General features: G+C 39.4%; 1 protein-coding gene across 2 annotated transcripts in view; it reads left to right on the forward strand.

Moving 5' to 3' along the window:
- SH3GL2 (SH3 domain containing GRB2 like 2, endophilin A1) overlaps window positions 1-24,105 on the forward strand; it is a 101,845-nt gene that overhangs the window by 17,052 nt on the left and 60,688 nt on the right. The window contains exon 1 of one of the 2 annotated variants that reach the window (XM_014281384.3): window positions 22,131-22,274. The exons of the other annotated variant lie outside the window; for it this stretch is intronic. Within the exon in view, the coding sequence (XP_014136859.2) occupies window positions 22,146-22,274 (129 nt within the window). The 5' untranslated portion in view covers window positions 22,131-22,145. Of the gene's footprint in view, window positions 1-22,130; window positions 22,275-24,105 lie in introns of those variants that run through there. 2 annotated transcript variants of the gene reach the window in all.

Raw genomic sequence — 24,105 nt, forward strand, 5'->3', positions numbered from 1 at the left:
TTTATTGAGACGTGAGAATAGAATGGTATGGTCATGCCAATAAAATATATAGGTAGGTAATTCTTTTCATGGATCAGTTAGATATCTTGTGTTTGGTTTAGCCTGTATTTCCTATTTATGATACTGACTCAGAGCTTAGCATGCGTTGAAGCCTGAACATATTGATGAGTGGGGTGAGGAAACCATTAACTGCTCTAATTCCTTTTATTTTTGTGATGGGACATTTGTATCCCTGTAATAAAATGATACAGTATGTACGAGTAACTGCATCAAATACACTGTTTTACTATGTATGTCATTATATGTCTCTCTGGTTGTATAGAGTCATTGTGATCTCTACAGTCTTGCTTGGTAGAAGCATGTGGATGTCAAAATTTTGAAGGCTTCATAGATCTTTGAGGTTTCTAGAAAGATATTTTTGTTACAGAGTGCATTAATGTAAAGTGGATAGATTTTTTTTTTTCATCTTTCTAAGTGTCAGCTCCATGGTGTACTTTACTATCGTGCTGCAGAAAGGGTGCTTATCTGTGCTTACACAAATAGCCTTCATGAGAGCTCTCTTCCTTTTGTTTACTTGTGTTTTCTTGCGCTGTTATAATTTTCTGCTCATACGACTTATAAGCATTGGTGGACAGCACTGCGAGTGATCGTGGTTTTTTCATGTGAACTAATTCCTTGCAAAGAATTGTCTAGGCAGTGGACCTCAACCTGAATAAGCTGTGTTGTATTTTTTCAGTGGTGTGTTCAAGGGAGCTGCACACTGCAGAGGTCTAGGAGGACGTGTGTCTAGGTGATAACACAGAGATTGCTTTGCCCTCAGACTGCTATAGCTCATGCTGCAAATAATTTTAAGGATAGGCATCTCCTATTGGCATCCTACTTGCATACCCAGTCCTCTACCTGACTCCTTGCTGTGAGGACAAAAACAGTGTGTGAAAGGCACTTCTGTTATACATCTTCCCAGACACCTTCCCTTTATACAACAGTAACTTGGTATGCACAGTTTTACAGCTCAGTTGCTTGGGTGACATCATGAAGAGTTGGTGTGCCACTGAGACTAACCCAGCTTTGCCTATTTTCAGATGCTTTGGCAGTTTGCTCCTTTTGGGTGATACTGTATATGGCAATTACTCTTCCTCTGTTCTGGTCCTGGTCCTCTCTCAAGAGCTGTGAAGGTCTTGGGAGCCACAGAAATAACATTACTTGTACTTGCTTTTTTACGCTATGAATGTGTTTGTTTTTATAGCAGTTCTCCTGCCCACATAACCTTCATCTTCCCTGCTAATTGCACCTCTGCATGCTCTGTGGAAAGGCCTGTGAGTTACTCTTTGCTTCTCTGCATTTGGGCATGGATTTAAAATTCTGGAATCCAATTAAGAGTCTCCCCGTAGACATGCAAGCCTTTTTCATTTCATGTTCCTCTGCTTTACTTGTCCTTGTGGAATAGGAGTGAAATTACTGCAATGCATCCCCTATTCACAGATCTGTATATGATTGTGTCAAGCACTCCAAGCTACGAGGATGTGCGCATTATGCTCATGCAGAGGAGATACAGGCTTTTGTGTATGTGTCCATTTTTCTCATGTGTCAGCATGGGAGGTATTTAGGTGTATACATCCTACCTCTGGTAATTTACAGTACCTCTTTGAGCAGACTTTAGAATGAAGCGGAAAGTCACAGAAAATGACACCTACTGCTACCATATGACCAGTGCAAAATATCTAAAAATGGTGCTTCTGTTATATATGTGCCTGCTGCAAACGTAGGTGAAAAGGCAAAATGTGGATACTAGCAGAAAATACATTAGCATGCTTTTTGGAATAGAGTTAAGCAGAGCATTATCCTGTTACAAATTAAAGGATGAAAGTGACTTCTGAAGTGGTGATTAATATTTTATCTTGCATATCCAAGTTGCGAATTATGGTAGTTTAATGAGACAAGCGGTACTATTTTGATGTATAGCATGGTCAGCTGTGAACATTTAAAAAGCATGAAGTGGGCCGTTATGATACTGAGAGGCTGGATTAAAAGCATGAGTTCCTGAACTGGTTTTGTATTGTTCTTGATTTGAAGTTTTGGGTGTTCCTGTTTCCAAACCTTCCAGTGATTGCAGGGGCTGAATGCTTACTTTACAAGGCCATGAGGTAAACATCTTCATGTAAACATTTCCTTTAAGTTCTGGAGCTTTTGGGAAAATACTAAATAAAAATGAAATACTTCAAATTAGTGAAAGCTCAGAAATGTCAAATCAATAATTTCCCCTGTAAATATAGTATATTGTCGCAGCACTCTCAAAACTAGCCAGCTGCAGCAAGGTGTTTTACCATCTCATACCAGCACACTCTTCATGCCAGTCCCTCTGCTGCCTTCTCCTAGTCCCTCCTCACCCAGGGTGCACTCTCCCTCTCCTCTCTGCTTCTTCCCTCTCTTTCTTCCTTGGCTGCTCCCTCTTCGTTGGCTGCCCAGCGTCTTCCCAGAACCAGCCACAGCTGCACCTTATCTACATCGGCCAACCCACCGCCCCTGAAGCCAGCCCACAGCTGTATGTTATCAATGCTAATTACCCAGCTTCATTCCTCTACAGTATATGACTTTTTTTTTTTTTTTTCTGTTGTTGGTTGGTGTTGAGTTAATACCCTTCCCAACAAGTGGCCTCAACTGCTCCTACTAAGTCTTGCCCTTGAGGCCTCTTACCATCTTGGTTGCTCTCCTCTGCCCTCTTAATGCCTTGATGTCCTTCTTAGATTGAGGCGCCCACAACTGCACACAGTACTTGAGGTGGAGTGTGTGTAGAGTGGGACAGTCACCTCCCCCGACCAGCTAGCAATGCTGAGCTTGATGCACCCCAGCACATGGTTGGCTCTTTTGGATACTGGGGCACGCTGTTGGCTCATACTAAACTTACCACCAACCCAAACCCCCAGATTTCTTTCTGCGGGGCTGCTTTCCAGCCTTTCATCCCCCAATTTGTATGCATAACCAGGAGTATGTGTCCCAGGTGCAAAATCCTGCACTTGCTCTTGTTAATTCCATGCGGTTGGTGATTGCCCAGCTCCCTAGTCTATACTGATCTCTCTGTAAGGCCTCCCTACCCTCAAGGGACTCCACAGCTCCTCCTAATTTGGTGTCATCGGCAAAGTTACTTAATGTACATTCAATTAATGTGTCCAGATCATTTATAAAAAAAACTATTAAAGAGCACTGGCCTTAATATTGAGCCCTGGGAACCCCACTGGTGACTGGCTGCCAGCCTGATGTGACCCCATTTACCATAGGTCTGTGAGCCTATGTATTAGCTAGTTGTTCACCCATTGTATTATGGGCTGGTCTAGCCATGCGCTGGACATTTTGTCCAGGAGGCTGCTGTGAGAGACAGTATCAAAGGCATGGATAAGGGATGCTTTAATTAATTACTACTCATCCTCTCCATTGCATAGTGTGTTTTAACTACTTATGTTCACAACAGCAGAGCGTAAAACTTCTTTAACCAGTCGTTAAGGCTGTCAGGAAAATTATTCTTGAGTCCCCTATAAAGTTTGCTTTAAAAGTCACCTCCTCCAGTTCTACTTTGTGAATTGTTTTCCCATATATAAAACCGTCGAGATGACTCACCTGCAGTGGGTGATCTCTTCACCTCAGTGGAGTAGTTTTATAAAACAGCATTGCAGCTTCGTTCTTCTGCATGGTATAGAGGCAGTCAGCTCTGGATAAATTTCCCAAAATGTGCTCTGCATGTCAGATCCTCTGCCTATAAGGTGTTGTTCAGTGGCAGTGGGAAAGGAAGGCTCCAGCTAAACAAGGATCACTGTACCAATATGGAAGTGTTATGACCCTGGCAAATATCTGTGATTGCTGTATTAACAATACCATTGTGATTAAAGCCACTATGAGGCCCACACAAATAAAACAAACTACAGAAAAAAAAAAATTGCTTTGTTGCTTCTGTGCAAGTGGCTTCTTCTGGCAGGAGTCAAGTCAGTTCCCAGGCAATACTCAGGTAGCTGTGTCAGGACGAAGTATGCAGTGTGGATCTGCCTGAAGTGATTGGTGGGTGTGAAAAAGGAAGGACAGGAGAATGGTCGTTTAGGGTCACTCACGCTGGCCAAAGAGCCTGAAGCAATAATGAGTTAGGGAGAAATGGAGAATATGGAGCTTGGAGAATAGACAAGGCTGCAGAAGGCTGCTCAGAGGTACAGTGTCTATGTACATCTTGGAGATCAATCCAGATCTACTGGTTCTTATCGGATGCAGGACCAAGTATTCAGGCACTGTGCAGGTAAATGTTTTGTCTGGGCTCCAGGTTTTGATTTAAGGCTAGGAAGACAGAGTTTGATTCATCAAAGTAAACAGGAGCTTGTGAGATATTTATACATAGCATATAAAAGTTTTGTATTGGTAATTTCTGTAGCTTAGTTCATTCCTGCTACAGCAGATGTATGGAAATTTTTAAGATCTTAAAATCCTAATGTTTATTATTACTTTATTGTAATATATTATAGAATTTTTGTTCTACATATTATGGGAGAGAAAGTAGATTATTTTTCTACTTAACTTCTGCACAGTCTTTTTCTTTGAACTTGAATTCTCAAATAAGTGGTTTTTCCTTGAGCTACTTCTGACATGTTGAAGACTATTCAAGACAAAAATATTTTAAAGATTTGGTGATGACGTGAAATAATACATACAGTGATGACACCAGCTACTGTGGTGGTGGTTAGAACTATCTGTGATTCTGAGGTAAGAGTTAAGTCAAATCAAGAGGGCTATGGCATGCTCTTTCACTAGTAAACAATAACTGAACAATAGTTAAAGCCCTGTTGGGCTTGTGGTATATTTAAAGCACAGATATGTGCTTGGAAGTAAGTATTCTCTGTATGACTAAATGAAATATGAGTAGATATATGTGGCTTTGTATCTTCCAAGACATCCCTGACTCTCCCTGCTAAGTTCCAAATCCAGTGTTTATTCTTTTTGCTGGTGAGGCCACTGGATGATTTGTCCTGTGGAGATGGTTCTTCCTAGTATTATAATCATGTGATACGGGAGTAATGCTTTAACCCTGTAATGCTTTAATAAAGGGGTCCTCAAACTATGGCCCACGGGCTGGATATGGCCCCCCAGGCTCCCCAATCTGGCCCCCAGTATTTACAGACCCCCCCGCGCCCCCCCCCCCCCCCCCCCCGGGGGTTGGGGGGGGGAAACCAAGCAGCCGCAGATGGCTGCCTGCCACTGCATCCGCGCGCCGGCCCCCTGGTTAAAAGGTTTGAGGACCCCTGCTTTAATACTACAGAATAGAGTATTTTTTGCTGAGAACTACAAATTTCTGCCAGGTGTTGATAGACTGCAACATTTATCTGTGGGATGTAGAGGATGTAGACAGAAAGTGCTTATAAACGCTTGACTGGGGCACAGAAGTGTCAGTTTGCACTTGCAAGCATTTTTTAAGCCAGAGTTTGATTGGCTGTCTGCTATTCTTTTTTTAGGCAGCTTCAGTTTCTTAGAGCAGAGAGGTTATTTAGAAGTGAAAGGCTCTGAAAGCAAAAAAGGCATCCAGTGACGCTGCAAAGCACAGCGTGCTTGTGAGCGAGTAGGGTATAGTGTTGTAAGAGCAAGGGAGCTTACCTGGTGATAAATTCCATCCTTCCTTTGATAGTGGTACAGAAGACCAGCCCTCTGGGCCTTTTCTGGAAGCCCTGATGCTGCCTCAGTCAGCAAAGTGAGTTTTGGTTCAGCTGGCCAAGTGAGGGACTCCTCAGGATCAGGGATGCAGGTGGTAGCAGAATTACCATTAAGGGAAAAAATAGGGAAGGCTTTGGTTGCCTGTCATCCTGGAAAAACACTGTGTCAGGAGACAAAACCAGGCTGTGGGTGAGCACAACAGTGATGATTAGTGGGTGAGACTGGTAGGTGCAGCCCCGCTGGCATTTTAAGCCAAATGAGAGTATTTGGTTTAAAATACTTTATCCCTCTCAGGACCTCCTGTGGAAGCAGTCTAGTTGTGCAAATATAGGAGCTGGGCATTTAATTTTCCTAAAAAAAGGGATATTGAGTAAGTCCTTTCATATAAATAATAGCTTTTTCATAGGAACAGAAAGACCTCTTGAAAATTTGGGTTTCCATTGTAAGCTGTCTAAGAGGGAGAAACAAACATTCAAAACAGTAATACTTGGATTAAAAAATGCGTTTTTTTAGAGTTGGTCTGAGAGAGGAAAAGTGCTGATCCATTTCCAGACGGAATGCAGTCTTTGCAGGAAATGCTGACACACTACAATAATCCCCTTTATGTTCACACAAGGAACTTTAGGAAACAGTGGTAAACAATTAGTTAAGAAATGAGTCACATGTGGTAATATACAAATACTTTTGACTGTACAGTCCAAATTATGGCAAAGACAATCAGTCTTTCAGTCTTGTTTTATGTGATGAGAGCGTCTTTGTGACACAATGATGGCTAAAGTTCTGACACATTTCAGGCTCTGACATGATCAGTGATGCTCATTATCAAAGTGCCACAGCACAGCTAAGCCACGGTAATTGTTGTATTGCACGCTTTTTGTCTGCAGCAAGCATAAATTCAACTTAATTTAGTAAATAATTTTAAACTGCTTTTGACCACTAACATCTGCAGAATCCATCACTGTCAAAGGGATTATTCATTGTTCAAGGCTTTTAAGCTTATCTTTTCTCTGCTTTTCACCCCTCAAACTATGTGGAGGTCTACGGAGAGGATCTGCAGAAAGTGGATCTTCATGGAAGATTCAGGAGAATTGTGTGTGGTAGGAATAGCTTATCTGATTAAGACAGAAGGGGGGATGATTTGCAACGTATTTTGGAAATTCAACAGCATCAATAAAATGATAACTTTGTAATTTAACTTAATATATAGGAAAGTCCATTTGACATTTTGGTCATGTTCAAAATACCCAAATCTCAGTGTACATGCTTGAGATTTAGGTACTTGCTGTGCCAGGTAGATGGATTATTAGTGAACTAAGGGTTAAATGACTTCTGATGTATTGCAGTTCATAAGTAGAGGAAAAGAAAAAAGGTTACGCTGTTTGTCAAGGGAGTTTTCAAATGAGACAGTAAAAATAAGTACATTGATTTCTTGACATTGTGGATGAGACTACATAAATATATTCATTTTGAGCTTTGGCAATTTGGGAATCACAGAAGAAGATACTCATCTGAAAATCCAGTATAGACCTGAAATATGTATCAGTGTGTAATGGTGCTGTCTGTGGGACATTACAAGGTCACATTTCTTCTAGGCTTCCCCAGAACACTGCTGATTTGAAAACTGAGTCCTCCTCTGTACCCTCCTTTGTGCTTACTCATGCAGAGATCAGTGACATTGGAATAGTGATGCCTCTTTTGGAACGTTTGGTCCAGTCTGTGGTTTCTAGCATAGAGTGTGCTATGTGTTGGTGTCCTGGAGCATATTGCTCCCCTGTGACCTCTCCTTAAAGGGAAGCTGCACTTATTGTCAGCTCTCACTTTTGTTTTATTTCAGCCTAATAAAAAGCTGTGGAGAAGCTTGACTGTGGTCTGCTTTTACCTTTCTTCCAGCACAACACTATTTAGTTCAATTTACATCCGTTTTCCATTCAGAAATATTTCAGATGTCTACTACAAGAGGGAGACTGAAGGAAATCTTGTATTTCTGTGTTCCATCTTTACTTTGAACTCTCCTGATACTAGTCTTGAAGAGGCAAGTGGAAAAAGTATTAATTTGCAGGAATTAACAACACACGCTAAGAGAAGAAAAGAAGTTCAGGCTTTTTGAGAAGTCCATCTTGACATAATCATGTTGCACTAAGCTGGTGGACGACAGATTTGGTACTGTTCATGTATGTGTTTTGGTGGCATATAAAGGCACAAGCATACAGGAAAAAGGGAGTGTTCACGAAAGTATCAATATGACATCTGCTTTTCTCTAAAAACATGTAATAGTGAGTAATAGTATGTAATAGTATGTAATAGTAGTGTTAATCATTTAATACTAATTCTTGCCATGGTAGTGATGTCCAATATTTAATTCAATAGGAACCTGAGTTCCTTCTGTCAACGTGGCATTCACTGTTTGGTTCTTCAGTGTTTTTATAGTACCCTCTCTAGAGCTTATTTTCATTTTTGATGGAACCATACATATTTCTCTTAAGCAATTACACAGAGAAATAGTTTGCTCTTAACAACAAAACAAGAACTTGGCTAATTAGTACTGTTGAACTAGTGGAAAATACCCACCATTTTTGGCAGCAGATAAAAGGTTTATTTTCCATTTTTTCTTTTTTCCCACTAGAAGACTTATTTTTTTAAAAATACCACCATCAGTTGCCTACTAGATGAACAGAATTATCTATATTTCCAAGATGACAAATACTCGTTTCAGTGGGGAAATCCAGAGCTTCAGCCAAAAACTTGTGGGTTTACTACTTTCTTATTTTTAAAAATTTTACTAATTTACTAGCTTTTACTTTTGCAGACTAAGGGAAGTGGAAATGGGAAAATAAATTTGCTGAATTCTTTATTCTCATTTTTTTCTTGTCTGAAAGGCAACTACAGGGAGATGTGGAAGCTGGGAATAGCATTGTCAAAGCCAGACCAAAGGCCTGCAGAGTTCTGCTAACAGCAGTGTGGTTTGGCTTTTAGCATCATCTCTCACTAGGATGGAGGTACAAGTGACGTAATAGAAAAGGGAAGAGGCTGTTCTGAGTGTTTATGTTGTATGTACCATCCCTCTTCACTTAGTTATCAGTGCAGACTGCTGCCAGTGGTTAAAAGGGAATTGTGGAGTTCACAGCAGCCTGTTCTCTGCCTTGACACCTTGTGGCAGCTGGCTTATGGGTGAGCTGGAAGCAGTGATGCATTGGACACATATCTTAGGATTTCTTTGCTGAAAGTCTACAGGGATGTTTAAGGAAGCTGTGTGATCTTGGTGGTGGTAAGAGTGCCCCTGTCATTCTAGATCCTGCTAAATCTTTTGACAGAGATAAGTTGTCATTAGGGCTTGTAAAAAATTCATAACCACGAGTCTTGTGCTGCTGAAATGAATTTTAGACTGCTGATGGGTTGAAGTAGGAGAAAGCAGCATGAATTTCTTAGTTGTGGGAGTCCCATACTCACACACACTGTGCATGGTACCAAACAGGTTTTTGTAGATGACCTCTAGAAGGGTGCTCATTTGGCTCAGCTTGGTGACATATGGTGTCTTACGATAATTCAGAGTTAAGCTTGCACTGTGATTCTGAAAGAATTTGAGCTTTCAGTCCATGAAGGCTTTGTTCAAGATACCAGGAGTATGTCTGCTGTCATTTCAGTACGTGCTTAGAAGAAAGTAATCTGGGATCACGTGTTGACTTCTTGCTCGTCACAATAGCCAGGAAATGGAACAGACTTTGTAACTGTCATGTGGGGCTGGATCCCTCTGTAATTGAAACTAGTGGGAAAAATTGCAGTTGTCTTCAGTGACGGAGAGATCGGCCTTAGATTGAGTGTGGGCTGCTTAGAAATTAAGGAATTTTTATTCTGTTAGCAACTTTCTCAGGCATTTCATGCCATGGTCTGTCTATTGTAATCTGACAGTTACACAGTGTGGGCATCTGAATATCCACTGGTAGCCGGAAAGTAGCTCAGGGACAAAGTTATTTAATGGGCATTTTATTACATTAGACATGTGTCCTAATATTTCGTTGTGTTCTCTGTGCTGACAAGAAGTGTCGCTAGTGCTTTGAATAGTGATGTGGATTGAGACTGCCCGAAGGGAACAGTGGCATCGTCAATGTAAGTGTATTGTTCAATATTATTTTCCATTTAAACCTCACGCTCTTGCAAAGGAATAAAAAGTTAATAACACTTTGCCATTTGGACATGGCATTTTTAGGATACAGAGAACACAGCTACAATTTCTTATGCTTGCTATTCCTTCACTTTCTCACTATTAATAGTGTGGAAACAGAAGTACTTGGGAATTTGCAGTCAGATAAACAGTGGTTCCTCCAAGAATTCACCAAGGAAAAAGGGCATCTCTGCAATACTTTGCCTTGCTTTGCACTTCTGGTTATACGTGAATGAACTTCAAATTCCAGACTACATCTTGAGAATTTAACTTTTTCAGTGTAACATAATCAATTCATTTTTATATGCATATAAACAGAGGAAGACTTATTACAGTCTCAGCCAGAGACCTTGGCTCTGGCTCCTGCTTAAATAGTGATTGCTGTTGCTGACTGTTGGGTGCTAAATGAGGAACATCCATGACTAAAAGTGCAAGATGGTTCAGGTTAATCTTGGATCCAGAGGCTCCCTGGCTTGGGGTTATGACTGGTTTCTATGCTGCAGAGAGAGAGTATAGGAAGGAGCTGTCATTGGTGGATCAGAGCTAAATCATTCTGTCCATCCCTTCAGAAATACTTGCACTGTTGTTATTGGGGTTGGCTCAAACAGTGGTAAACCCTGGGGCAACGACAGCAGAAGAAATTCTCTGTTGTTTTTCTGAGGCACAGCTCATTCAATTCCTGATGAGCTGTGCTTGGAGCATGTTTTTGCTGTAGAGGGTTTGTCACTGTCCTCATGTCCAGATAGTCAAATATGCTGTTGAAGCTGGGTCGGTAGCACTGATCAACACATTATCTCTTGCTAGGACTTACAGCAACTATGCTAAACCTTTTTAAACTTGTTCTTGAAAGAACTATATTGGTTGTTTGCATTGGTCTGTTTTTGGGGTGTAGAGCATCATGTCAGCATGGGAGTGTCAGCAGTTGTTAGGAAAAATTTAGAGATGGCACCTCTGATGCCTGCAATGTCTGTGCCTGTATGCAGTTTCTCTCCCGTGTCTTGCACGGTGAGCACTCCCTTTGCCTCTATTTGGTGTGATGTGGGGCAGCTCGAGGCGGGGGGCTGATCGCTGAGGGGCAGCGCTGTGCCCCCCACAAGGAACGCTGAGCTCTGGGAGCCATTTGGGTCAGACCCCAAGCCCGGGGCGGGCAGCTGGGAGGTGCTCAGTGACTTCAGCGCAGCATGGGGTCAGGCCCTCACTTAACAAATCTCAGTTACCATCAGCTGTAAGCAGTGAGGGAGGAAGGGGGCAAGGGAACCGTGCTTTGCCCTGTGTCTCCCTTTTCCAGTTGATTTAAGAGTATTAAAATGCTTACATAACGCTGCTGCTGCAGTGTCCCAGGAGGCTGGGCCAGCAGATTGTGTGCTGGAGGTCGCCTGATCAGAGACATTTAGGTTTATGAGCCCTTGTCAGACGGTCTCGCCCCCTACCCTCCTGAACTGATTTATTGCCAGCTCATAAAGTGGTGCAAGCTACTTTTATTCGCTCGATTTGCCTGATAGGAAGTAAGACTGTATTTATTCATGGGGTTCGATAAGCTTATGGGGGGTTTGTGGCTTATCCGTAGGTTACATAATGTCCCACAAACACAGGCTGGGGGCTCCGATGGTCTTGGGCTGGCGGTGCTGGGCTGGTGCTGTGGCACTGTTGTCATGGAAATACGTATCCGTTCATTTAGGATCATCTCTTCCATTGCACATGGACATTTACAGAAGATGTTAAGGACAACTCTTCAGAAGCCAAAGCATCTAGAAAAAAGACCTCTTTTTTCATTATTGTTATTATTCAAAGTGCTGCATACATGGAAAGTGAATAGGTGATATCCCAAAATAGTTGTTTTGCCATTTCTAAACTTTCAGATACCTTAGTGAGAACTGGTTTTTGCCTGAAATCTCTCCAGTTTTGTTTGCTTAAATACTAAATATTAATGATTTGTATTATATTTTAAAAATACTTAAGAAAATTTTTGTGACCAGTAGCTGATATGATAATCCAGTAATAAAGACTCTTAAATTCTTGGATATTTGACTTAAAGATCATCGTTAAAATTTAGCCTTGAAAGGATTTTTAAACTGTTTTCTTTGTACTTTATGAGCACTGCTGTTTTAAAAGTCCTTTAAATAATAGCATATTTGTATCAGGTAGTGCTGCAGGTATTTGTGAACTTTGTATCCCTTCTGAAGTTCATGTATCTGGTTTCCGTTATTAGCACTGTTTTTTTAAGGTAATTGCAGTATTTCTTTGAAGCGTTCAAAGGCTGCTTACAAGATTTTCGTCTTTATTAGAGAAGTATGAGAATAATAGGAATGGAGACATGCTTACTGGGGGATCTTACACCGCTTGGATGGTGTTTAAAGACATTTTTCTTGAAAGAAACTTGTATGTGGAAACTTTTTTTTTCCAAATATTTTTTCTCCAGTTTGGTATAGACTGACTTATGGTTGTAGACCTACTGGCAGAGTACTGTGTTTCTGAAGTACACTGCTCACAACGACAGCATCTTATGAAACAGCAGTACTGTAATGGCAGTATAAAGCAAGGAATTCCATTTATCAGCCTTTACAATGTCCCTTTAAATCTCTGGGCTCTTGTGACTCCCTTGAGTCATTTATGCTGGTTCCTAATCTGCTAGAAAGGGTTGCTTCAGAGAGAGATTGTAATACTAGTCTGAATACTGTGAAAGACCAAGAAATCTGAGAATATACTACTATAATACAACCAGTTAACCAGTAGTGAGCAAATTACCAATGTACAGCAAATGTTGCTTTCTCCCAGGATTATTTCCACTGAAGTCATAAACAAGAATAGAGCTGTAGGGCTCCTGTGACTACTTATAGATGGTGAATAGTGTTTCAAAAGCTTTCAGATCTTGCAGAAATTATTTTCATCATGTTTGACAAATGAACTTCTGATGGCTGTAATACAAATGTACATTGGGAAAGCACAACATTTAAATAGATGTGGGTTACTTATCATTGAAGGCTTACCTGTGAGCTTTTACTAGTGTGCATTTGATTGCTTATTTATGTCAGGAATATACTTGCTTCTGTATGAAAGAGAATGTCCCTGTGTTGAAAAGCTGTCATGTAGATGCTGTTAAACATGTTGTGTTTCCATAGAAATGCCACTAGAAATAATGCATGAAAAATAAGAACTTTTGGTAAAAAATCATTATCATACTGTAATTTAGAAGATTCTCAGATTCAGGCCCAGAAACCAGTTAATACTGGAAAGATTATTTGTTTCCATTTCTGAATATATGGAAACTTCACAAGTCACAGTTGCACTGGAATGATATTCTAACTTGTCATGGATGGACTTAGAGCAGCCTGATTTTTAATATATTGAGCTATTAACTGATGCTTTGAATACAAGTCATCAGTGTGCAAGCATGGAGATACATGTTGACAGATGAGATATTCCAAAAGTAACTGTCATGACTGCATGAAGAAATAAAAGATGAGTAAGCAGTGAAAGTGTGAAAACTTAAAGAAGTTCAAGTTGTTGCAAAAATTTCAATCCATATAGGAGGAGATGCCATCACTTAGGCTCTGATCTTGCAAGGATATTTTACAAGGCATGATTCTGGTTTCAGTCAAAAAATATATTAGAGTGCAGGTGCCTCATTTTTGTGTGGAACTGATGCTTTAGCCATGGAATAGTTTTAGTCAGTCACTCCAAAATCGGTTAATGTCTTCTAAAAATAAATAAATCTGTCTGCAATAAAGCAATTTACTTTTGCAAAAGTATTGGTTGTTCTCCTGTCTCTGCCTTGTCAAGAGTTTCTGTGGAGTTACCTTTGATAAGATGAAGGCTGCACCCTAAAAAAAGATTCTCAATAAATTAAAACATTTAGTGAAGTTATGTATTAGGCACATGGGAAATGCTTGGATCAAATGTGGGTGGGTAGTCAGTAAACGCATTTCACCATAAACTGTCTTGAAGTGTTTCAGCAGAATCTGGTATCCCATTTACTGTATCCAGGTGGAAAAAAAAAATCACTAAAATAAGAAATTTGCAAGTTCTTATTTTGTACTAAAAGCTAAATGAAGATTTTAAGCCTATATGGAATCATATCAAACCCTAGGACTTGTGCTTTGAATAAAGATTTCTCTAAGTATACTATGGAGAACATGGCAAAGAATCTCTTAATGCCTTTTTGCAAGTCAGTGTATAACCAATTGAGATTTCTGATAGGAAAGAGGTAGGCAGAAATTGAAATTGAAACAGCTGGAAAATGAAAGTACATAGACAGAGATACTACAACCACCCCCGGGTAACCTTGCTGTTTCCTACTGTAATGCATTTGTGAGCTAAATAAGAAAAACATATACCGTTATCTATAACAGTAGGCCCTTCCCACAGTCTTTCCCCCATGGGCAGATTTTAGGCAGAAAATGGCAAATCAGTTACAGAGTAAGATATAGGAGATGCATGCAAAACATTCTCAAAAAAGTTGAAAATGTCAAATTTCCATGCTTTTAATCTATACTAATCTGGGGTCTTAAGAATAGTAGTTACTTTGAGAAAGAACTGTCATTGTTTAGAAATTAAATTTGTGTTTTGTTTTGTTTTGGGTTTTTTTCTGGAAAATAGTAGCCTTTTATAAATACTTCCTTAATGTCATAAATTGAAAAAAGCTGGACATAGGAACTGAGTTCAGTAATAGCAGCAGTGCTGGCTTTCACTAGCCCAACAGTGGTTATCTTTTTGAGTGAATGAGTAATCCGCAACCTAAATTGAACCCAGCTGTCTTAGCTTGTTATTTAACTGCTGCAGCTTCTGGATAAGCATGTGTTCGGCAGAGACTTCCTGGAGATTATCCATGCCAGTGAATAGGAAATTGTAAAACTCTGATATTGCCTAAGAGTACTGGAAAAATTAATTTGCAGTCTGATGATCTGAGTGAAATACTTAGAGTTGATGCCTTCTAATTTTGATGTGTTATGATTATACCAGTAATCTTGAGACCTTTCCTTTACATATAATCTTCTAGGGTTTTAGTCTTTTTTTTTTTTTTTTTTTTTTTTTTTTTTTTTTTTAGGAAATACATTCATGACTCATCATGAAGCAGATGGAAATTGGCAGAAGTACTGGTCAGTATTTCTCAGCCTTTATCAAACTACATGCAAAGCTATGCTTCAAAAATTGATGCTTATTTCTGAAGGAAGGGAAGGGTAAACTGTGAAGTCTTCAGCTACCCAAAAGCAAAATCCCTGGAAAACTGACATCTTAAAGATGCCATTACCTCTCTGGTTCTCTGTGTCAACTTGTATCAAAATGGAAAGACATCAGTAATGTCAAGTCCAGAGAATTTCTATGATTTTAAATTAAAGCATTGATTTTGGAAATCTGTGTGCACATCTTTGGAATAATTCTGCATGCTTTCTAGACCTAGAAAGGTATGAGAAATACTTTTGTTTTTTATTTGCGAGTCTGTGAAACCTACCATATGTATACCCAGAAAATTCCTCTGCCTATCAGAAGAGGTAAATGCAGAGATATGTTTTGTTTTGAATGGCTTTTGTAGTCTTCCTGAGCTGTTGCATGTCAGTTTTCTGAAAGGATTATTTCCACTGGTCACTCTCCAGTGTGGCTTCATTTTGAAATTATGGGAGGAACTGCATGGGTCTTATATAACAATCCCTTATCAGTTAGTGGTGACTTCTAGTTAGTGATAAAATCATACTCTTCCACTCTCCTATTTAATTTCCAGCTTGCATGTGAATCAGAGCCCCAAGAGGATTTTTTCCCTTCTCATTTTCTTGGATTCTGAGTTGATTTTCGTCTTAGTTAAAACTATAACCAAAGGAGAAATTAAGAGAAGGAGGAGGCTCATACAGTCTTGACATTTGACACTAATACAGTCTTTGCTTTCTACTGTGGTGGTAGTTGCCATTCTTTACTTGACAAGAAAACATAAAGAACATGGAGCTTGGTATGCGTCCTTTGTCCAGACACAAACAACTGCATCCAAGAATGATTAATATTTTTTTTCAGCATTTGGATAGAGGTTGTAGTTTTGCTATTTTTGGTGGGGATGTGTTTGTTTCGGTTTTTTTCCTAGTGCAGAGTCAGTGTTGTTCACTGGAAATGAATTCAAAGACCATGCAAAACCCATCTTCAGTGGAGCTAGTACATGGTAGTAAACGAGCAGGCTTAAAATGTTTTCAATAAAACTCTATTTGTGCTTATGATTTTTATTTTTCATAGAAATAAAACTTTCAGGTAAAATTCATTTTCACAAGAATTTTCAGCTCCTTAAGTAAAATTTTAACTTATTTTATTAAATTTTTAAAAAAGTATGATTAGGAAATTTTTCCTGTGCTTGGGAGATGTATTTCAGGTGTATATTCCCCTTTATGGGCTAAGCTCTCAAGCTGGACTACAGCTGTGTGAAAAGGGGTATGGTCTGGTATGATATATAAGCTTATGCTATTATACTTCTGTGCTATATATACTTATGCTATTATACTTATAAAGCTTTTCAGAGAAGACTGGGCTGTATGAGGATTTTAGATTATAATTCTTAAGGACAGCATAATACCTTTTCTGAGTCATGTTTTTCTACTAGTAAAGGATAGAGCACAGGTAAAGTGATGTATTTTGACTATGTTTTATTTGATGCTATTAAGAACATTTTAAGATGATTATCAGACAATAAAACTAGCTTCATTCAGCAAGTCTGCTAGTTCTGTTGAATACAAGAGAGATGAAAATGATACCTTGAAAAATTAATGTGTAAATGTTACTTCTTGATGTGGTCCTTTGTGTTAAAGTACTAATGAAATTTTTTAATTTCTGTTTGTACGGTAAGTCTTGATGCCTTTATTCAGTCTTTACACAAGAAGTACATTCATTGGCTTCAGTAAGCCCTTACCTGACTAGTAACAGAGCAAAACTGTACATTCAGTTGAGGGTGGGCAGGTCTGAGCTTAAATCAGTTGGTAAAGTGGTGGAGACACTACTTTTGTGACATACTGTTTTACCTATATTTAATTTTCCTTGCTGCTGGTTTGTTTCTGAAGATACGTAGGCAATCAAGTAATGTTGCTGTCAGATGTGCTTTCCTACAACGTAATAGCTGCTAAAGTACTATGTCATGTAGATGTCTTTCAGTGGCTGCCATCCTATTATTTCTACATTTATCTTCACACAGTTAACTTTTATTTTTTGGTAAACAGGAACAGAGACTGAAGAAAAGACTGACTAGCCCATATTTTTCCATGGTGGTTTTGGTTTTACCAGGTAATTTTGTATAATTGTCATCTCAGTGCCTCCTTACTTAGGTCAACTGTATTCCAGTACTTGGAAATGTGTTTAATTGTTGGAGCTTGGGTGTTCTGATGGAGTGTAGTAGTATTTTGAGTATAGGATTATTTAAAGTGCCCAGATTTCATTGATTTGTAATCTGCTTGTATGCTAAAAGCTACCTATCTCTGTTGCTTTATGCAAACAATCTAACAGAGAAACCCAGCTAATGAGGACAACTTGCACTTAGTGCTTAATATTAGAATCTGGTAACAGTATGTTGCTGACTTTTATGTCCAAGAGCAAACCAAACAATCTGTAGTTTCCCCACTTGGAAAATTAGTGGGATGTCAGTCATTCATCTTGAAATCGATTTGCACTGATACTTGGATGTCTTCCACCATGCCTCCAGAATGAGTCTTTTATCACTTTCTGCAGAGAAAACCATAGGCAGAAGAAATACTGGTGAAATTCCTCTTTACATAATGTAGTGTAGTGATACTGTGAAGCCACCAGAGTATATGCAGTAAGGAGTGTATGTTATGTAAGTGATTTTAATTACTTGCTTATATAGCTGTCTCCTCATCATCCTGAGATTCTTCTTCGCTCCTGTGAACTACAGAAGAACCTTTAGGGGTTTTATACAGAATTTTTAAGTTTTGTGATTATTTTCCAGAGTCTATGATGGTGCGCTCTTTTTCACATGCTTTTTATTCAAACATGATTCACAGTTGAAAAGCAAGGCAGAAGTACACATTTTTATTGCAGTGGTGTAAAGTTTACAGGTACATAGCATCCCAGCATCATCTTCTGATACATTTACTGGGCTCCTCTGAGGTCCAGACTTTCTGCCATGTAAGGCTTGGCTAAACATTTATGTTTTTATGAAGGACAAGGAGGAACAAGTTTAAAAGGATACAGATACTCCAGAACAGATCTCTGTGCTCTAGAATAAGAAACCTTTTACCATACCATAGTAACTGGTAACATGGCTTACTATACTTCTGAGTTATACCAGAGGCTCCTTCATATGATATGTAATAATTTTTTTTGTGGACTAAAACAAAGTCCATTTTTGAAACACTTAAAGTTTTTTCAAGTAAAATAAAAATGTGATATGAAGAAATTGATACGGAGTTTATTGCTTGGCCGACTTCGGTGTTTCAACAAATGCAAAATAAATTTAATAAAAAGTTGGAACCCACAATAAATCACTGTCTCACTACACACTATCAAGTTTTCTTGTTAGCTGCTAAATTAAGCAGGCAGTAGCTGCTAGCTGAGATGCATATAGGCCTGCAGTCATGTATTCTTAGCGAGTCACTCTGATTTTGCTTACCTTTGTGTTACCTACAATAATTATCTCACCTAGTCATTGCTATGTATGACATTCATCTGCTTATTGCACCATTTCTCCAGTCTGAATTCCTTGCTAGAAGATACATCATCATGGTCTCTTAGCAATGAATTTTATTAAATTGTTGTATTTGTCATTTCAAGGGGTTGATGCTTGTAACCCTTTCTCAAGTGGTAAAAATTGTGCTTCTGAACTGCTTGCTTGTAACCCTTTCTCAAGTGGTAAAAATTGTGCTTCTGAACTGCTTACAGGAGCATGCTGTCTGCTTAAGCATCAAATTTGAGTAAAAATTCAGGATTTCATAGAAATACGGTAGTTATACATTGCTTTATAAAGTCAACGCAGTGTGACCTGAAATGGTGGATACACTGGAAGAGCGTTATGTTCTGATATTAAGGAATAAGAGCAGAAAAAAATGTGTCTCAATCACTATGCATCTTTCCCCTCTGATTCTGGCCAGTTTGGATGCAATTCACACTGGTCTTGGACAACAAGCAATAGCTGCTTTTTAGTGGAATCATGTGATTTTTGCTTCCTCCAGACTGAAGAAGTGTCAGCCACAGTTCCCTGTCAGTTGACTTCAAGTACTTCTGAGAGCCAGTCTTATCTTTGACTTTGTGCTTTGTGCGCAGGCATTGTTGGCAATCCAATTCAGTAATGAAGCATGCATCTATTATTTTTTATTGGGGGCATATCAGGGAAATGGATCGTTAACTTACAAGCCATTTTTATTCCTGCCTAGATTTACCATTCTCTTGAGTCCAGGGGAGAATTTTGAAATTCTCTATATAGTATGTCTTCTTGACTAACAAAGTTTTGTGAAGGTGCTGCATTTCAGTGTTAGGAGGTGCCTACCTGTGCAGTTGTGTAGTTTTACTTTGGTAGGTAGCTAAAGTTACCTTTTGTGGTTTGGGGTTTTTTTTGCATCCTAAGTGCAGTGATTTTTTTCTTAACGGTGTCAGGATTCAAACTTAACTTGAGAAATAAAAGTCTGCCGTATTCTGTTCTCCAGTACAAATGGTAACAACATATGTTTTGCAGGCCATTTATCATTACAGCTGGATCTGAAGGCAGATTTAACTGAAATCTGTCCCTGAAATTGCAAACTTGAAGTCCTGACAAATCCTGTTCAGCTTACCTCTAGGCCAGAATGCATCCAGACTTTTACTAGTTTTTAAAAATCTCTCAATGACTTCAGTTCTGTTTGTGTGGATAACCAGTTGAATGTATTTTTCTCTACTGCCTTCACCTAACTATTCTCTGAGGGCTTGGAAAGCTGCTAATGGAACAGAACCCCAGCTGTGGATGGAACATGAAACATGGGAAGAGCAAACAAGACTAAAAAATTAGCGTGCTCTGGTGCACGTGTGTGTGAGTAGAACTTTAAATGGTCTCCAGATGAGTGGATTGGTACATTTTCCTTTTCAGCAAAACATTGTGAACAATTAATTCCACAGGACACAGGGTCTGCTGGCATCTGTAGGAGCAAAACAGGTTTTAGCAGTAACTACATAAGAAAAGGGGGGAAAAAAGGAAATCTAATGTTTTGGTTTCCTCACAAGGTATTTAAATGCCTATGTGTTCTGGGCCAGCTGGTTCCAATTAACCCTGTGCATTTAGAGCAAACGATCCAAACAGGTTTTGGAGACATCTGTTGTAGTATAGAAGAAGGGGAATAGGAGGGAAGTCAGTTTACAGAATATGCATCAATGTGTCCAGATACTGTGACCAAAAAGGTACCCTGTCTGTCAAATACAGTCAAGCAAGGAATTTATGTGTCTGTTCCTATGCTCTTTATCATGTTGGTGTAGCTAGGCCCCACAAAGCAGAACTTAACAGCTGTTCATCTTTTTCCAAGAGGAATATGTGTGGCATCGCATCTGTTGAGTCTAACTTCACCCACGTTTTGCTTCACATTAAGAAGTTGCCTATAATGCCACTGCTTCCATGAATTTTTGTGGATGCAAAGTTCTTGCAATCATTTTTGTAAAAGCTGATTTCAAAAAGGGGAGAAGCATGCAGAGAAAATGGCCTCATAGGAGACTGAGAGATTTAGCTGAACAAATCCTGTTTCATACAGCAAGAACACATTTCACTGCCTTCCATGGCAGCAGCTCAAAGATTTTTATCAGGTTTTCACAGATGAGGAAACTGAGGTAACAGGATAGGCCATTTACTTGGTCAAATTGTAAGACAGCTCTCCTGTCCCCCCAAAAAATCATTTGTATGGGATGTGCATTTTATGTTAGTAAAATCAAAGGGTGTTTTGTTAAGGCTTTCAGTGGGAGAATGGATCATGTAGAACTCTCTCAGGATTATTGATACAGCATTACTCATTTATATCCAAGTAGAAAAAATCAACCCCAATAAGCATAGTTTGCTTGGAAGAGTTATATTATTGCTACTGTTGTGCAGGCAGAGAAAATCCTTCTTACAGAGTTATTGCTCTGACAGCTTCATCTGTAGAGTTAAAAAGCAGAGTGAATCCATGACCTACAAATGGCTAGCACATTATTTTTACCCTTCTGGACTTGTGAAGCCCTTAACAGAGAAAAAGATGTTGCTACTAATGCTTCAGCCTTCAGTTTGAAGAGATTGTACATTGAAAAATAAAGGGAAGGGAAGTACTCTTACCAGTTCCTGGTTTTGTTCAAAATGGACAAGCTCAACTTTTTATATTATTGTCATGATCACATAGACACCTGCACATTTATCACTGTTTCAGTTAAGCCCCATAGACTTTAACACCAGACAGGATCACTCTTAACACTCTAAGTTTTATTTAAAGACTGTTCCGGGCATGATAAAATCTATTTCCAGGAAAGTGGGGCAGAGGCATAAGGATAAAAGCAGAGGTGTGATTATCTCACAGCTACTTACATCTGTATTAGTCAAAATCCCTGGCAAGCTACCCAAATGTACTTGTTCCCTTCCAGAGAAACAGACACTACATGTAAGTGAATAGCTTGTGTTAAAAATGTTAATCTGCTAATTTAACTCTGCCTTAGTTTTCACATTTATTTCATTTAATCACTCAGTGAATATAATCCTCATAAGCATCTTGCAAGAAGGAAATGTACTTTGTGAAACTCCAAATTCTTGACAGACACGGAATAGTTAATGGCTCTTGATGTTCAGGTATCTCCCTATCCGGTTTAAAAAAAGAAAGTCTGCAAGTACTTGACTTTATATTTGATTATTCATGTATCATCCATAATGAACAGAAGCAATAAATCATCTCTAACTCTGATGATCCTTTGTAATACTCACAGCTTAAGAAGCAGGTTCCTGTCTTAAATCTTTCTAAAAATAACGATTTGACAAATGACAGGAGGATCTCTGTGTCTCTTTTTTCCTTTATGACCATGAACTGTATCAGTGAATTTGAAATTAACTAACAGGTGGCACTGCAAACTCTTTAAGAAATCAGTCTCTTGGAAATCAAACATGAGCAATGTTCTCCCCTTGAGAGATTGCTTTGTGCCTGTCCTAGGTGATGATCACAGGCCATGATCGTAGGAGTTACTTTATGATGGAGACACAATGCTGTGTAGTTGAGACTGTATCTAGATTTCTTCAGATGACTGAACAGTATCAGCACTTATCTACTTGACTTTTAAAGAGACGAAATATTCCAAAGCAAGTTTGTCAAGTAATTTTAGCACATGGAATATTGCAGGAGAGTGTGGTGTGTAGCTAATGTTAGGCGGAGAGGGAGCCTTGGAAAGTGTTCTGTTTCTTTTGGAGCTGTCTTTAGGAGAAGTGGTGCATCTGTTTCATTTCAAGGCAGAATTAAAATACATATCTTCTGAAAAATGTCAAGGACTGGTAAGTGGTGCTTTTTCACCTCCTGCTGCCATGCTGTGTGTCCTTAGAAGTGCTCTTTTTTATCTCTAGTACACTGCCTTTTGATAGTTTTACTCCAGAATAAAAGAAAATTTGAATGTTTATGTGGGAAATTTTGATTAAGTGTGCTTAATCTCATTCTTTAAATGCAAGTGAACAGGTATGGAAAGAGCATTTGCTATTGTGATATATGCACCAGCTTTGTTTGTACCTAGCATGATTACGAATTGCATTGTTACTATGTTGCATTTTTTGATGACTATAAAACAGAGAAGTGCACTTCTTTGTATGTAAATGAATTATATCTGAAGTTCCAGCACTGGCTTCCATTACTGCTGGCTGCTATGGTGGATGGCATGTTTCCACATGGGGCCACTAATGAAGAATAACTGAGGAGTAGGTGACTCCTCTGGGGAGGAGGTGATGACCTCAGATACCCTTTTCTTCAAGCTGAGCTAGACATCCTTGGGAGCTAAATGTCACCAGTGCAAGGATAAGGTCCCTCTGCAGCTGCAAGGCCCGATGCCCTGGTCCTGCAGGTTGTACATGGCTTACATGAATGACCAGGAAACATTTTGATACGTATTGCAAATGGCAGACTGTGTGAAAACTCAGCTGAACAGTAGTCAGCATCCTTGAAGCTGACTCTGGGTTTAAATGCGGAGGACAGCAGTTTGCCTGGCCTGTGTGCTACTAGATGCTGGCCGGCAGCCCCCCTGCTCCTGGCAGTGAGTGCCAGCTGCTGCCCCGCTTTGCCATTGGGTGGGATTTTTCTTTTAATGAGAAAAGGGACCATGGCCAAAACTATCTCTTTCTGAGACAGTTTAGCTAACTTGTATTCTTTGGCATTTCTAATGGAAAGTACTGTAGTAGTATACATAGTGTGAAAATGCATGTTTCGTAGATCGAGTGTAGACCTGCCCACAGCTTTACAGCAGTAGTGGTGGGTATGAACTGGTGCATTTTTTGTGCTGTTTAGTTACATCTGGAAAGAATACCTGTTTTATCGGTGATGCCTCCTCTTCAGGACTTCCACAGCTCATTAAGACCCAAACTTCTCCTGTTTGTTATGTGATGCGACATGTCTGGGTTAGCTTCTGGGTCCCAAAGATGTGGGTTTTGCTTTGTGTGCTTTGCTCATGTTTATAGGGGTAGTAACCTGAGAATCCTCATTTCGCTATGCTGATGTTCTTCTCAGCTTTAAAAAGCAGCTAAGGTTTTAATGCTGCAGTAGGGCATTTAGGATAAAAGCTATTACCTCATATAGCACCTTACTGTAGCACCAGGGCAGACAGTCTAATAGGGCTTTGTAATGCAGATACTGTCATTAGAACCGAGTGAAGCTGCATAGTCACATTACAAGTGCCGAGAGTAACTGCCATAAAGGCAAATTCCAAAACCAGAAGTCTTGAGTTCCCATCTCAGTATTCCTGTGGGGTGTCTGGACCCATTTTCCCTGCTCTACACTTCCTTTTGTAATCTATGACTCGTTTTGTGTGCTGTATATTCATGCTATATCACTGAGAGATAAGAAGCTAGAAGTCTCAAACCACTGAAGAAATAGAGCCTTACTGCACCTTTCCTTAGCATGTCTCTGATTCTGTGCTTTGGGGAGTTGTCCTCTAAATCTAAAATCTAAATCTAAAAAAAAAAAATCTAAATCTAAAAAAAAAACCCACCACAGAATAAGAAAGGAAACATTGCTGCTGGCTGAAATAGCATAAAGCCCCTCCAGCTTAAAAGCTAATACAGACATTTTTTTAAAGCATTCTGCATCATCAGGTTAATCCTTCAATACTCGGAAGAATAGCTG

Source organism: Falco cherrug, chromosome Z (genome assembly GCF_023634085.1).
Source record: "Falco cherrug isolate bFalChe1 chromosome Z, bFalChe1.pri, whole genome shotgun sequence".
Lineage (NCBI taxonomy): Eukaryota > Metazoa > Chordata > Aves > Falconiformes > Falconidae > Falco > Falco cherrug.